We start from the raw sequence: 15,909 nt of genomic DNA, 5'->3' as shown, positions 1-15,909 counted from the left end.
AAAATGGCTGACAAAAGCAATTTAAGGTAGGAACAGATTGTTGTGGTTCACAGTTCGAAGATAAAATCAATCAATCATGGGAGGAAAACGTGGTGACAGAAGCAGGCCTCACTTTCTCCTTTTCATTTCAACATCTCATGGAATGTTGTATGTGTTGTTCAGATAGATGGGTGGGTGGATGGATGGGTGGGTGGATGGATGGTTGGATGGGTGGATAGGTGGGTGGATGCATGCATGGGTGGGTGGATGTGTTGGTGGATGGATGGGTGGGTGTGTGGATGGATGGTTGGATGGATGGATGGATGGATGGATGGGTGGGTGGATGCGTGAGTGGATGGATGGGTGTGGATGGACGGATGGTGGATAGATGGATCGATGAATAGATGATAGATGGATGGATGGATGGATGGATGGATGGATGGATGGATGGGTGGGTGGATGGATGGGTGGATGGATGGATGAGTGGATAGATGTGTGGGTAGAGGATGGATGGATGGATGGATGAGTAGAGGATGGATGGATGAAGGGGTGGGAGGGTGGGTAGAGGATGGATGGAATGCCTAATCTGAGGAAGGCACAGTAGTCCTGAAACAAAAAAAAGTTATCTTTGTGCATTTACTTTTGTAAAATCATCCAGATAGTTAGGGCAGGAACTTTAGCAGGGAACATTTTCACTCAAAGGCTTAGTTTTAACCTCAGGACCATAACTTCCTCCCTCTCATCATCTCCGATTATCTTGTAAGCACCTTGCACTGTTTTTATTTAAATGACTAGTTTTCTATCAGAATGCTTTCCTACTACAAATTCAAATTGTCGTTGTAAATTGGTGCCAGGCTGTGTTTAAGCAATTAGAAGGCGGTAATTAAAGCCTGCTGTGTATGTAATCTTACATGTCTATGGGTGAGGACAGAAGCTGGGCACCTGGTTCTCACTGCTTGTTTCCTAATGATTATTCGTTCCTCTCTTCCCCAGTTGTCTCCGCCTGGGTATCAGATGTGGGTGCCTTAGAAGCTGCCTGCTTATTAGCAGTGCCTGACCTATTTAGGCTCCCGGTCTCTCTTGCATGCATAACTATTTCGCCGAGCTCACCACACCTCCAATTTCCAGGGCAGGCTCATAAACATTCACTCCCTTGCTTTGAAAATGTGTTGACGCAGGAGGTTATAAAGACGGTTCAGATTTGGTGGGATGGTGGAGCCAGTCTAACCTTAGACTGAGTGATAGTTTCCTCTATCTGGAAATACAGTGAGTGGGGGCTCTACCCTCAGGCTGGGGAGGCAGGCACCCTAGTGAGAATGAAAACTGCAGGAAAGGGAACATATGGTCTGCTGACTATGCGTTTGGCAGGACACTGCCATCAAAAGTTTAGCTTTGTGCTGGAGAGATGGCTCGAAGGTTACCAATGTGCACTGCGCTTGCAGAGGACTTGTGGACCGCATCAAACAGCTCACGGCTGCCTGCAATGGCAGCTCCAGAGGATCTCATGCCTGCAGCCTCCTCCAGCAGTTGCACTCACATACAAACAGCTGCACACAGACACACATATGCACACAGAATTAAAATAAAATAAAATCTTTTTTAAAAAGTTAAAAAAAATTGAGGGAAGTGATTAGCTATGTTGTACTTGAAAAGTAAAACAATAATAATAAAGTAAAAGAAAAAATACAAGGGGGTCTGGGGAGGTGACTCAGTTGGTAAATTGCTTGATATGGAAACATAAAGACCTGAGTTCTATTCCTAAAACATAGATAGATAGATAGATAGATAGATAGATAGATAGATAGATAGATAGATAGATGTATGTATGTATGTTCTGGTGGTACACATGTATAATCTGTGCTGGGGAAGAGGAGACTGGAGGATCCTTGGAGAGCTCTCATCAGTCAACCTAGTAATTGGCTAGCCTTGGTTTCCCCTTAAGAAGCAAGGTGGTAGCATTCCTGAGGAAGAAAATTCCTGAGGTTGAAGTCTGGATTCCACAGACACGTGCACACACACACACACACACACACACACACACACACGCCATGAATATAAATGTACACACACACAAAAGTACAGAGGAATTCATTCAAAAATATTTTGGCAGTATCTCTTAGGTGCTGGGATTACCTAGTGGGTGTGCAGTATTGAGCAAGTGCAGCAAACATCTCTTATACAGTGACCCACAGTTCACAAGTTGTGTGTGTGATCCACAGTCCTGGCTCAGATCTCTTTGGTTCCAATGTTTTGTTTTGTTTCTTGTTTTAGTGGCTTTTCATCTTCTGTTTTCTGACCCAAGGTCCCATCCAGGGTCACACACTGCCCCTGCTCTGCAGTCCCTTCTACACTCAAGCACTGGAGTCCCATCTTCTGGGGCTTCGACTACACCAGTACATCTGAAGAGCACAGGCAGATGGCCTTGGAAAATGTCTCCCCACTGTTTGTTTAATTCTGGAGTTTCAAACATGGACCAGGTGGGGTGCAACTCCCCATCCTCTGAAACAGAAACCCACACCCTGTCCTGCTTCAGTGAGCATGGCCCCTGCAACCTTTCCCAGATCCCCAAGTCTTCTGCCACATCCCCAAGATTGAGGCCCGCTGCTCTGGTAATGGCCCCCTGTAGGGATATAGAAATGCTGTGGTGTCTTCAGAGTGCCTCAAAGGAGGTGAACAGTACCAGCACAGCTCACTTTGAATGACACTGATGTCTGCTAGGTTTCTCCACGGGGAGGCCTTTTTCTTCCTTTGTAATAAACAATTGCCTGGAGTTGATACTTGGAGACTGTTTGTCATCTTTCCCCACAGTCCTGGCCAACCATCTTGCATTGCTAAGGTGGCCTTTCCCAAGGCAAGTGATAATGTGGTCACCCTCAATGGTAATTTTGAATTCTGACACCTTCCACCTTCATCTAAAGAACAACTTTCATTCTTCTCCGTCTTTACCCTTTAAAATACTGTTAAGCAATCTACATGGGCTCATGGACGCTCTTTATTCAACCTATTGCTGTCTGGTCCTGCCGTTCTTTCTAAGGCTCACATCCCTCCCACTGGGGTTCACAGAATCCCCTCTACGGGAATCCTCTGTCCCTTTAGTGTGTGCCATGACTTGCTCGCTACTTCTTTGGCTTTAGTTTGTGAGAAAGGATTTTCCTGCATAGACCAGGCTGGACGCTGACTCCTGATTCTCTTGCCTCAGTCTCCCAAGAGCTGGGATGACAGACCTGACCACCACCTGCCAGTCTCCACCCTTTGCATGCTTCCTTACTTTCTGGCACAGTGGGACAAGTCCAGGCTGTCCTTGTATTGTTGTTGCCATGGCTTTGGGATCTGGTTTCTTTTTAAGTGAATTGGAATCTCATTCCAAGAACAAACGTTCAAGTCCACTGTTGGCCTTCAACTGAACATAGATTTTACTCACTAGCCAGGGCTGCACCTGCAGAAAGCCTGGTCCAGTTTACCTTCCTTTCTCTTATCTATTGCCACAAGTTCATGTGCATCATTCTCCTAGAGCTGACAGCAGGACACTAATTCACATCTCTCCTCTCCTCTCTTTTCCTCTCCTCACTTCTCCTCTCTCTCCCCCTCCCTCATCCCTATCTTCACCGTGATCAAGTTTCTGAGACGCTGTCTGCAGATACTTTGGTCATGATGCTTGTGTCTTTGCAATTAGGGCACACACCCATAAAACCTCCACACTTGTTTTCCTGTGATACATTTTGATTCTTCAGATTATCTCTGTTTTCCTGTGATACATTTTGATTCTTCAGATTATCTCTCTGCCATTTTTTTTTTCATCCTACAAAGTCCACAAAGTGCAAAGACCAGTTGTTCTTGTGTTCTTACTGTATAGGAAGCCAGAGAGGCCAGAAGAGTAAACTTCTCTGTATCTTGTCTCCAGTCTGTGTGACTAGAACCCCTGCTCACACACTCTACCTACAGTGTTCATAGGTGTAGCCTGCTTAATATCATCACAGTTCAAAAAGTGGGGTTCTTTACTCTAAATTAAGATTAAGCAAACCAAGTGTACAATGAATCCACAGGCACAAGAAGCACTCTATTAAAGGCATACTCTAGACCCTCATCACCTCAGCATCCTTCTACACACTTTCTACAAATATTACTGAATACCTGCTTTATACTATGGGGGATTCTGGGTCCTGAAGAACATGCTGAGACCAAAATGGGTAAATTCTGTGTTCTTAATGATCCTATCTAGCAGGCAGTAAAGAAGGTACATAATGTATATAATGTATCAGACAGGGTAGATAGTCACCACATACAGTGTGCAGGTTAGGATGGACGATGGAGTTACTGTTGGGGAAGACAGAGTTGTGATAAGACTTGGAGTTCTGCTTGTTTTGTGACTTCATATCTAAGTGCCAGTACAAATAGCAAAGTGCATGGAACCTCAGTACACAGCTTGGTGAAAATTCACAGGTAGGACATGAGAGTGTAACCAGTGCCAATATCAAAGCAGAAGAACATTACCAGCCACTGAGAAGCCCCTGGTGTGTTTCTTCCCAGTTATGACTCTCCTATCAACTCAATCTGTTAATCAAAGTTACCAGGTTTAGCTACCCACGTCCTCAGCAGAGCAGGAGCCACTCGTGTGTGTTCTCAGAATGTCTGGCTCATGGGGTTCTGTTGCTAACACTCATCCTTGCGTGTAGTTGCTGCCCACAGCCCACTTTCACTCTGCCCAAGAGTCCACACAATCACTATGCCATAGTTTATCCTCTAATGGGTGTCTGGGAGCTTGACCCTGGCTGTTATCAACAGCACTTCCATGAAGATGCTAATGACTATTTTGTAGTGGGCACACATACATATGTCTGTGACATGTGTACCTAGGATTGTTATGTATTATATACCTGGACAACAAGGCATATAATGTATGTTAAGTTTTAGTAGGCCTTGCCCAAAAGTTGGCCTAAGCCCAACTTGTAGTCAGCCAGTGACAACAGAGGAGTGTGTGTATGCTCAGCACACGGTGAACTCAGTTACATCATGTCTGATGCACAGAACGGCACCGAAGTCTTCCTGGAGATGATATTGCCTGAAAACGGAAATAAAGTGGCAAAAGGTTATTGACATCATTAACTTTCGTGAAGAATCCTATGCAGTGATTGTCACCAGACAAGTAAATGGATGAAAAAGATAGGGGATGAAAACTGATAAAGGAAAATATCAAATATAAAGTGTTGATTCTGGTACAGTTCAATGACCTTCACAGCACAGACTCTGTTATAATCATTGTTGAACAGTTTCTGGAGAAGCATGCTGTGGTTTCAAACAGGAAGGCAAATAGGCTACTTTTTTTTTTATTAACTCGAAAAGATTATTTTCAAATTTAAAAAAAAATGGAGAATAATGCCAAGGATTAATAGAAAAAATAATGCATTTATCCTATCAGATATATAATGAAGACTGAGTCAGTTTTATGGAATAATGGAATTTGACAAAGTGTACTAGAACAAAGCAGGAACCGAAGGAGATATAATTTCGTGTGAAACTTGAAGTGATATTTGGTGCAGGACTATAATCCCAGCACTTGGAATCTCCACATCCCAAGTGAGGATCAGGAGTTCAGGATCATTTGGCTATGTAGGTATCATATGGGTCCCAAAGATGAGACTTGGATCTTCAGACCTGGGAGCAAGTTCTATATATAGGGTGCTGTACTATCTTATAGCCCTCATTGGGTTTTGAGTTTCTGTTTTGTTTTGTTTCCTTTCTTCCTATTTTTTTTTTCTTTTTCCAAGACAGGTTCTCTGTGTAGACCTGGCTCTCCTGAAACTTACTATGGAACCAGGATGATGGTACCTTACAGATCCACCTGTCTCTGCCTCCTGGGTGCTGGGATTAAAGGTGCCTTACTTTCTTTGGGCTTCTTGATCGATTTTCTACATTCATTTTTCACTTAACAGTCTAGAAAACTTCATGAAATTGATGGCAGTTTGAATGTTATTGAACCCCAAAATCCCATAGGCAGTGGCACTATTTGAAGGTGTGGCTTTGTTGGAGTAGTTATGGCCTTATTGGAGGAAGAGTGTCACTGTCAGGGTGGACTTTGAGGTCTCAAGCTCAAACTATGCCCAGTGACAGAATTCACTTCCTGTTACCTGTGGATCAAGATCTAGAACTCTCAGCTCCTCCTCCAGCTCCATGTCTGCCTCTACACTGCCATGTCCCACCATGATGGCAATAAACAAAAAGTCTGAAACTGTAAGCCCAGTTAAATGTCTTCCTTTGCCACGGTCATGGTGTCTCTTCAAATCAGCAGAAGCCCTAACTAAGACATCCCCATTTTCAGATGAGGAAGTGAGTTTTAGAAAGAGTAAGTCATCCAAAGCCCACACTTCTCTGTGTGATAGAGGAGGAGATAGGTTCTAGTACAATCTGACATCACAGGCCAGAGGAGGAGCAGGGCCAAGGAAAAGAGAGAGTTTGAAGGACACAGTGCATACCCAACTGAATGCTGGGATGTCTACAGAGCTGGAACTACACAGGGGGATGACAAATTAAGACGCTGTCTCCACAAAATAAGATCTAAAACAGAAATATGCAAAAGCATCAGCCTGTGCTCTGGGGTCTGTTCATGTTGGATCTGTCTCAATTGTCCAAACTCACATAGAGTAAGTGATGAAATCGGAGTTGACTTTAAGTAAGACAATAAGTAGGAATAGTTAGATGCTGCGAGAAACACTGGTAGTGTAAAACTAAATTTAGTTTGGTCAATATAAAGCAGTCAGTTCACAAATATGAATTTAGCCATTTTTTTTAAAAGCCAAAGGCGGATGGTATTCCAGCCGTGTGCAGCTCACTAAGATTTAAGCCAAGCAGGGAGGAACATAGTCAACCTGGGTACTAAGGCTCAGAAACTTCTCCCATGGGTCCTCATAAAGGGCTATTATATGATGTAATCCACGATGTCCTCAATAACCACCTGCGGTTATTAAAATAATGACTTCTGAGTGTTCCTACATCGTATTTCAGCTGAAGCCAGTGCAGTAATGCCAAAACGTGGTTCCCCTAGAAGCTGTTTCATCTAGGATAACCCTCGGGGCTCAATTATGTAGGTTTCTGGTGACTCTGGATTAGCTGAGGAATAAAACACTGGAACTAGGGCCAGTCTTGTCCCCTAGGGGACATTTGACAGTGTCTAGCGACAACGTTAGTTGTCACAACCAGGGAAAAGGATGTCTCCATGTCCAGTAAGTAGACTTAGCATCAGTTGCTCCATGTTTACAATCTAGAGCAGAGCTCCTAAAGTTTTTCTATCATGACAGCTTTTAGCCCCCAAAATTCATATTGACTCAGGGTATATAAAATAACTTCACACATTAACATACATTTATTTTAAAGTAATTCTTTGGTATTACAAGTAATTTTTACCATTTATTAAGGATGAAAGCAAATTTTCATGCTAATGAGATGGATATATTTGTTCATTTTACCTGAAAAAAAATTAAATCTTGGCTGAATATTTGGCCCTGATGACTGATACTTTGATTTTATGACCCCAAGCGCTAAGAATGGGGCTTTGTATGAATTTGCTGGACAAGAGGACATAAATATGCTTAGGGTCACTTTGGAAACTGTTGGACTTTCTTACCTAATCCCAAACCCAAATTCATTGAATATTTTTTTAAGTAAATGAAACTCAGATTAGCACTCAAGCAGAAATTTTTCTCTCTTTTAAAAATTCGTGTGTGTTGTGGTATGTGTGTTGCATGTGTCCAGTGAGTGTGGCGTTCTCTCCTTCCACCATGTGGTTCTCACAGAAGGAACTTGGGTGTGTCAGGCTTGGTGGCAGGTGCTGCTACAGCCAGCTTGCCTGCCCCTTTTTTCTCCTTTTTTTTTTTTTTTTCTGTTTCCTGATGAGGCCTTTAGCCCAGGCTAGCAGACCAGTCCCAAACTTGCTATGTAGCCTAGGATGCTCTTGAATTCCTGAGTCTCTTGCTTCCACTTCCATTGTTGGGATTACAGCTTTGACATGGTGTTTGGTTCTCAAAAGTCAGGTTTTAAACAGCTTTTAGTTATTCTTTGAAAATTTCTTAATGTATATAATGTCTCTTAATCCTGTCTACCCCCAATTTCCCTCCTCACTTTTTTCTAAATGTTCCCCCAACAGGACCCTTTCCTACAGTCATATCTATCTTGGTCACTGTTCTCTTGCTGTGAAGAAACACCATGACCCAGGCAACTTATAAAATAAAGCATTTAGTAGGAAGCTTGCTCACAGTTTCAGAGGGTTAGGCAATGACCATCATGGCAGGTTGTATGACAGCAGGCAAGCAGGCACGGTTCTGGAGCAGTGGCCGAGAGCTTACATGTTATTGACAAGTAGGAGGCAGAGAGAGACTGGTCCTGGGTAGGACTTTTGAAACCTGAAAGCCCACCACCAGTGACACACCTCTTCAACAAGGCCACACCTCCTAATCCTTCCTAAGCAGTCCACCAATGGGAACGGGAACATTCATATACTAACCTATGGGGCTATTCTCATGCAAACCACCACAACATCCTCTCCTTTTCTGCTGTTGTTCGTGTGTGTGTGTGTGTGTGCATGTGTGTGTGTGTGTCACAGCATCAGAAAGCACGTGCTGTCTTTCTGTTCTGATCTTGGCTTCCTTGTCATTAAGGTGAGATATGATCTATCTGGTTCTCTATGAAGGCGACTCTCCATTTCCCCCTTTGTAATTGATGAGTGATGTACGAAGAGATAATATTCACACCATCCCTGAAAGGCTGTACTTACCCTCTCCTGTTTCATTCATTGAAGATTATTGTATAGGACATGTAGTTCAGTGGTAAAGCACTCTCTTAGTGTGCGTAAGGCTCAAATCTCAGACCCAGAACCATAGATGCAAGATCAACAACAACAAAATGTATTATTTCCCACATCTGTTAGTATTGTAATAATTTAAAACAGTAATCTTCTCCCTCATTTTGGTATTTATTTTTTTATTAAATATTTATTAATTATGTATACAATATTCTATCTATGTGTATGCCTGCTGGCCAGAAGAGGGCACCAGACCTCATTACGGATGGTTGTGAGCCACCATGTGGTTGCTGGGAATTGAACTCAGGACCTTTGGAAGAGCAGGTGATGCTCTTAACCTCTGAGCCATCTCTCCAGCCCCGGCATTTATTTTCTTATTTACTTGACAGCACTAAAGTTAAAACCCAGGCCTCGTGCATGCTAGGCAAACGCTCGCCACTAGCTGCAGCCTCAGCACACATTTTGGTTGTTTTTTTTTTTAATTAAAAAAAAAAAGATAAACATTCTTAAAACATAATTAGCAAAAGCTTGGGAAGCAGAATGACCTCTCCCACAGTTTGTCAGCTCACAACAGAATGGGACAGTGTAGAATATGTTTCCAGGAAACGCAACATCCCTCTAGGATGAGCAGAATGAGTTCTCAGAACTGATTTCCTATTCTGCTATAGAAAGGCTGCTTGCGGGTAACATAGTTCCATTCTCAACGCAGGTGACACTCTGAGTCATTTTCCGGTCTTGCCTGAACCCACTTTTTACCCAAAGCATAGCTTTAGAAGATTGCCGGGTGAGATTTGGTCATGAAATTATAGGCTAGTTGTGCCGAGTAGTTGGGAAGAACACAGGACAGGAAGTTCGGAACCACAACATACAAGGAGATTGGCTGCTACAAGCCATCTCCACCATCCTCGGTGCTGACTGGGGTCCTGTTTCACTCTGTTCCCTTTCTGGTTCAAGGACTTTTGATTTCTCCAGTCTCCTTACTTGGAGACCTAGAGTTCACCTCATTGGCACGGTGAGAAGTGCAGGGTGGACAGTGACCTGGCGGTTGAACTGCTACTTGCAGGTCCCGGAAGCAGCCGGACACCGTCTCCGCTTACCTTCCCGTGTTCAGCCCCACATCGGGCTCCCATTGCTGGCTCCTTGTTTGTTGCTGGCAGTCATGGAAACCCACTGAAGGATATCCTCATCTTCTCTGTAAGGAGCTCCCTCTCTCAAGTGTTAGCTTGCCCTGTATCCGATTACCTCTGTTGCTATGGTTGGAAATAAAAAAAATAAAAAATAAAAAAAAACTCTTCCGCCCTGGGCAGTCTACAGCTTTAAAACAGTGTTGATGCTTCAGTCTTAATTGACTTTTGTCAAATAAAAGTGCTGAGGACCGGACAAATGGGTTGCTCTTGATGGATGCGTTGTTTAATGAACTCCATGAATTTGTCAAGTGACAGTGATCGGTATTAGGGCTCAGAATGGTTTGCCTCTGATATCTAGAACAAGTATATGGATATGCTATATGTAGAGCTTATACGTAAGGTGAGGTATAGAATGAGAATTATACAACCAAGTGGGGCTCTGGCCAAACTGTGTGTTTTCTTCCCTATCTGGAACCGTGTTTGAGACAGTTCTTCACCCCTCCTTTCTGTTCCTCGCCAAAATCGGGTTTGGGCTACTTCAGCTAAGAGAGGCCACGGGTGAGCTTGTGTCTGCGCCTGTGCGTGGTGCCGTCTGAGCCTGGTACTGTCCCTGCTTTCGTTCCTCCTTTCAGCGTTTTTAATATTTAATGACCCTTCCGAGGCAGGGGATTATTTGGCAGCTCCCTGAGGGATATCTGCTTCAGGTATCTATCTTTTTTTATCTGTCTGCTGAACTTCCATTTGCTAAATCGAAAAGGTGGTGTCTAGAATGTTTCTCGGATGACTCATCTAAGGTTTTGGTGAGGCAAACGGAGTCCACGGGAATCCAGGGAGCTGGCAGGACTTTTCAATTTATTTTATTCACCTTTCGTTTTCGTACTACTCCAGGCAATACACCTTTTCTCCTCCCTAGGATGGGAGTTCTGGCCTATTTTCAAGCTCAGGGGTTCTTGTTGTCCTCTCAACACCTCTGCTCCTTCTCCAGGGGATTCTTTGTGTCTAAATGTAAGGAATTTGACTTTCCTAAAACGTAATCTAATCAACACCCACCTCACCTTGTGGATCAACCACTCAGCATCTCGCAGATTAGAAAAGCCAGAGTCTTGCTGGGAAGACAGAGAGCCATTGATTCCTGAGCTCAGCCTGGCTTCCCTTTGATTTTATAATCAGTCCTAGAGATTGTAGGCGAGCTTTGAATTCCAAGGCTTGGGGTCCATGAGCTCCTGAAACAAACCTTTGAAGCAGATCTTCTGCCTCGGTTTCCCAAGGGAAGGTCCGACTGGGTGGATTAAGTTGTTTTCATTTTCTAATATAAGGGAAACAATAATTATCACTGCTAGTTTAACACCCTGGGGTTTTTCCTTTTTCTCTTCTTTGCTTTAGTGTTTTAATTGGGGGGGGGCGGGTGCCGTCAGGAGCTGGTTCTCTTAACCTCACTAGTTTCCAGGACGGATCTCACCTCACCAGTCTTGCTCACTTACCTCCTCCTGATCCATCTCATCGGTTCTGCTTTCCCTTGTCGATTCATTGTATAAGAATCTAGTTTGTGTTTTGTTTGAGAACTCTAAGCAAGTTCATGCTAAGAGACACTCTTAATCTTTCCAGAAACCCTCGCCAAGTACAGTGTCCCCTGTAAACCTCCTATTGTACACTGGCTTCAAACTATTTGGTGACTCCCGGTGATGGACGTGGAATAAAAAATGTTACAGTTCAGGTTCAACAGATGAAAGGGAGGGAGAAGGAGCATCAGGCAATTGCTAGGCCTTTAAAGCCTGCACTTTGGAGTGCTCAGGACTCTGCGGCTGACACGGAAGGGCTTGGATGCATCATTTCTGTATGTGCTAATCCTTACACGCTCATAGAACCACAACTTAAAATCTGAAGTTACATCTTACTACTGCAAGATTACATGGTACAGTCTTGCCATTTACACGTGTGTGGACTATTTGTTCATGCACACTTAAACATGACTCCTAACAAAAAAATTTCTTGTTAATCAAGCCCCAGAACCCCAGTTTTCCCTGGGATCTTGAAGGACGAAGAAATAAAAGAATTTTAGACTTCTCCACATCGACTGCAGTTTAAGATTTCTCATTTTGGCAAGGGCGGAACAAATCCTGACTCAGTCGTAGGTAACTGACAGGGAAGTGACATTATGCCTTCATCGTGTGTGTGCTGAAGTAACCATGCTGTGACACGGAGAGGGGGCGTCAGCTCAGGAAAACCCACCAATAATAATACTGTTAATACAGAAACATCCTTGGAACCTAAAAATGAATTTGCAGAGATAAAAAATTATTCAAATGTTTCCACTTAAAGATTGTCTAAATGTTTGACCTGCAAGTTATTTGTGTTTTCTAAGCAAAATTTCCCTACTCAGTGAACACACACACACACATACACACACACACACAGAGTGAGAGAGAGAGAGAGAGAGAGAGAGAGAGAGAGAGAGAGAGAGAGAGGCTCACACACATAGGTTCTCCCTAGCCCTCCTTGAGGTCTCTCTGCTCACCCCCCTCCCTCGCAATGGTATGCTCTGCGTTTGATCGTAAACTGGAGGTGCCAAGCTGTGACAGCTTCTTCAGCTCCACGGCCATTTGTTCCAGCCCAGGCTAGACAGTTGTATTCAGTGACCTTCTCCTCTTCCACCCGCAGGGGCAAATTGAAGTAGACAGCGAGACCATCTTCAAGTTGGCAGCCCTGGTTTTGCAGGTAAGAATTCGCTCCCTGCTTCTAACCAGCTCCTTTTGGTTTCTTGCTAACTGCCTGCAACTCTGAAACTTCTGCCAGGTGAACCGGATGGACTTTCAAACCAGTCAGTGGTTTGTCAGTGAAAACTGGGACCTGCTGAGTTCTGTTTTCATGTCTTTTGCATGAACTAGCGTGCGACAGTGTTTCTGGAAGACATGACGAAGTTTAGACTGCACCCAGGGAAGAAAGTTCAGCCGTATTCCTGGAAGAGGACTCAGTTACTAGAACTCGGGAGGCAGCAGTTGTTAGAACAGCTGTAATTTTCATTTAAATTTAGCAACTTTTGTACACGTTTTCCTGAGATTGTGTAAAGGGCCCTTTAATTCTTAAAGGCGCTGGTGGCTGAAGAGCAAAGTCAGTTCCTGTTCTTGTTTAAAAAGTAAAGAGAAAAGCAAATAATGTGTGTTGATTTACCTGGGTCATAGTCTAAAAAGTGCATCCCATCTGAAAAGCATGGCTCTACAATGCAGATATATCTGTCCTGTGATCTTAGCAACGCAGCAGAGAAATGACATCCAAGTCTCTTCATATATATACATATGGAGAATATATATACATGTTAGTCACTTCTGTTGATGGTAAGACACAGCTCACGTATCCTTGTATTTTCTTCTCAATAGTGACCGTGTGGGTAGTGCTCCTTAGGTACCTTTCTTAACAGGAAGCCCTGGAGTCTGTGAGAGGGAAAATAACCAAGAATAAACCATTCATGGAGCTTAGCATAAATGCATATTGATCCTGTCTTTATTTTTATTTCAGGAAAGCAAGGGAGATTATACCAGGTAATGATTCCTTTTCTGATGTTCCTATGTAGAATGAGGTTTCCCAGTTGCGGAAGGAGCTGCTTTAGATAACAATGGATGCAAAATGAAAAGAAAGTGTGCGTTGAGGCCAGCGGTTCAGATGGCCTCATCCTTCACATAGAGGCGTGTTCTCTGGGTGAATGAATCTTAAGAATGAAACTTTCTCACAATGTTTAAGGGCAGAGTGACAGGAAATTATAATCAGAAGCCCTCCAAAGTTCTAGTATTGGACCACATTGGTTATTGAAATGAAGAAATCTATGAAAAGCTTTTGCTAACTTGTGCTTTTTTTTTACTATTATTTTAATCATATAATGACGTTGTGTGTAAGGGGTCCTAATGTATGCAGAAACAGATTAAGTCTGTCAGCTGCTTAGTTAAGGGATTAATAGAGGCTCTGTTGCAGCTGCCCTGAAGGGGCCTCACGCTGAAACCAGTTGACCCAGCAGTTGTATTGTTGCTGCACAGACACTGGGGCTAAGTTCCTCGCTGGCCACATCACCAGAGAGTGGCGTGTGTGTGTGTGTGTGTGTGTGTGTGTGTGTGTGTGTGTGTGTGTGTGTGTGTGTGTGGTGAATTCACCCTCACCCATGCTGCCCCTTCAACGCTGGGGTCCTAGGTGGAAAAGGGGGAATTGTCAAAGCTGGAGGGGAGGCCTCTGATGGGAAGCAACGCCCGGGTCAGTGACCCATTGAAGGCCTGGCCTCTGCCACGCTAGCGTTCCACTTCTGTAAACTTCACCCAGGGATCATTTACAGATCGCCTAGTGCTCATTCCCAGCCAAGTCTCTGAATGATGTGCTCAGTGACGGACTAATAAAATAATGCCTGCCAAGCTTGACGGCTTCCTGTCCTTGAGGAATAATCTACTCTCCTCACCCTGCCCATCCAGAGGGACAGAGGAGGGGTGTCCACCTAACACCCTGTCTTTCAGTTACTCACCACTGCGTCTCCTCGAGAGCATTCGGTGCGTGTGTACGCGTGTGTATATGTGAGTGTATGTTTACGTGTGTGATGCTGTACAGTCATTATACATCAGGACTGAGCCCATGGCGTCTCACAGCAGGAAACCAGGCTTTGCCGTTATTATTCCTTTAAAACGGCGGGGTGGGTGTGTGGACAAACACAGGATAGGCGAGACACGCGCAAAGGAAGAGAGGAGACACGCGGCTCCCACGTGGGTGCGCTTTAATGGGGAAAGGGAAACACGATAAGGGATGGGGTGTGCAAGACACACAAGGGGCCAGAGAGGGGTGAGAGAGAGAGCGCGAGACCTCGTGGAAGCTCGCTTTTAACGGGGGGCGCAAGGTTATCTGGGAGGAATGACCCGCACCTGGGCACGCCAGCGTGCCAAGGTGTTCGTACTCCAGGAGGAGTCTGGGAGCTGTAGTTTCCAAGGAACAACAGCAGTTGTCCCCCATCTTGTCTTTATCTGCCTACTTCTAATCCCATTCACCCTCTCAATGTCTCCTACTTTCATAAATACACATACATGCATATGATTTTGTATGTCCATAAGATCTGTGGTTGGGTAGGGCAGTTATGAAGTCAGTTTATGATGGCTTCAGGCTCTGTCATGTGGATCGCTTTCTGTCCCTCCCTCACTCTTGACTCTGTGAGGTCTGTGCAGGTGTCAGACAGCCTAAGGTCAGTTTTCTCACCAGTGGAAGGCAGCCTAGTCTATGGGACTGCTGGAATTAACGCATGAAGGTAGCTGGGGCAGTGTCCACAGCACTCAGCTCTGGCTACACCTCCACTGGTCGAGTGGTTACTGGCCCCTTAATCTCCATCAAAATTCTATGTGGTCTCGTGGGTACATCTGAGAAGAGTTGTGGAATAAAGGTGGGTCCATGAAAGCTGTAATAACGTGTTCAGGGACCAAGAAAGGTGAAGACTGGTTTCACCAACTTTCCTTTGGGAGAGCCCGGAACCTGACAGAGAGGGAGGCTGCTAGGGACTCGCCTGGAGGACTGTAGCCATTTCAGCTCTAGACGGCACAGTTCGCTCTTGCTGACTTAGCTCCAGCCAAGTCTTACCCAGTCCTTTCTTGTGTCCAACTGGGTTCTAGCAGTTTCCTTGAGGAGCCCTAGGCTGAAGATATGTCACACACTGTCCTAAAATTGTCCACCTCTGCCGAGTAGTAGAGAGAACGTGGAACTGTTGCACAAACACAGTGTCACCCAAATGAGCCATTTATTCCTTCCAAGCCTCAGTTTCCTCACCCATACGTTGGGATCTGGAGGAAGTCAGTGGTGTCGAAGAGCTGTAAATTACAAAGGCACTAATTATCAACAATAAGGATGAGTAGCTGTCACTGAAGGTGACAATGGAACAGAATTCATTGCCACCCACCCCTGCCCTGTCTAATCTCCTCCCCAATGGGCAGTACATGTTCTACCAAACGTTTTGTTTTGTTGTTTTTCAAGACAGGGTTTCTCTGTAGCTTTGGAGCCTGT

The 15,909-nt window shown here is 44.4% G+C and overlaps 1 protein-coding gene across 4 annotated transcripts in view; it reads left to right on the top strand.

Moving 5' to 3' along the window:
- Positions 1–15,909, top strand: part of Frmd4b (FERM domain containing 4B) — a 316,542-nt gene that overhangs the window by 235,575 nt on the left and 65,058 nt on the right. For all 4 annotated transcript variants that reach the window (XM_050149327.1, XM_050149324.1, XM_050149326.1 and 1 more), the window contains 2 exons: positions 12,556–12,612; positions 13,411–13,433. In XM_050149327.1, coding sequence (XP_050005284.1) covers positions 12,556–12,612; positions 13,411–13,433 — 80 coding nt within the window. The remainder of the gene's footprint in view (positions 1–12,555; positions 12,613–13,410; positions 13,434–15,909) is intronic.

The sequence above is a fragment of the Alexandromys fortis genome, unplaced genomic scaffold, assembly GCF_014885135.2.
Source record: "Alexandromys fortis isolate MF-2015 unplaced genomic scaffold, M_Fortis_MF-2015_v1.1 scaffold_48, whole genome shotgun sequence".
Classification (NCBI taxonomy): Eukaryota; Metazoa; Chordata; class Mammalia; order Rodentia; family Cricetidae; genus Alexandromys; species Alexandromys fortis.
The sequence above is the reverse complement of the archived record's forward strand: the minus strand, read 5'-3'. Positions and strand labels throughout refer to the sequence as shown.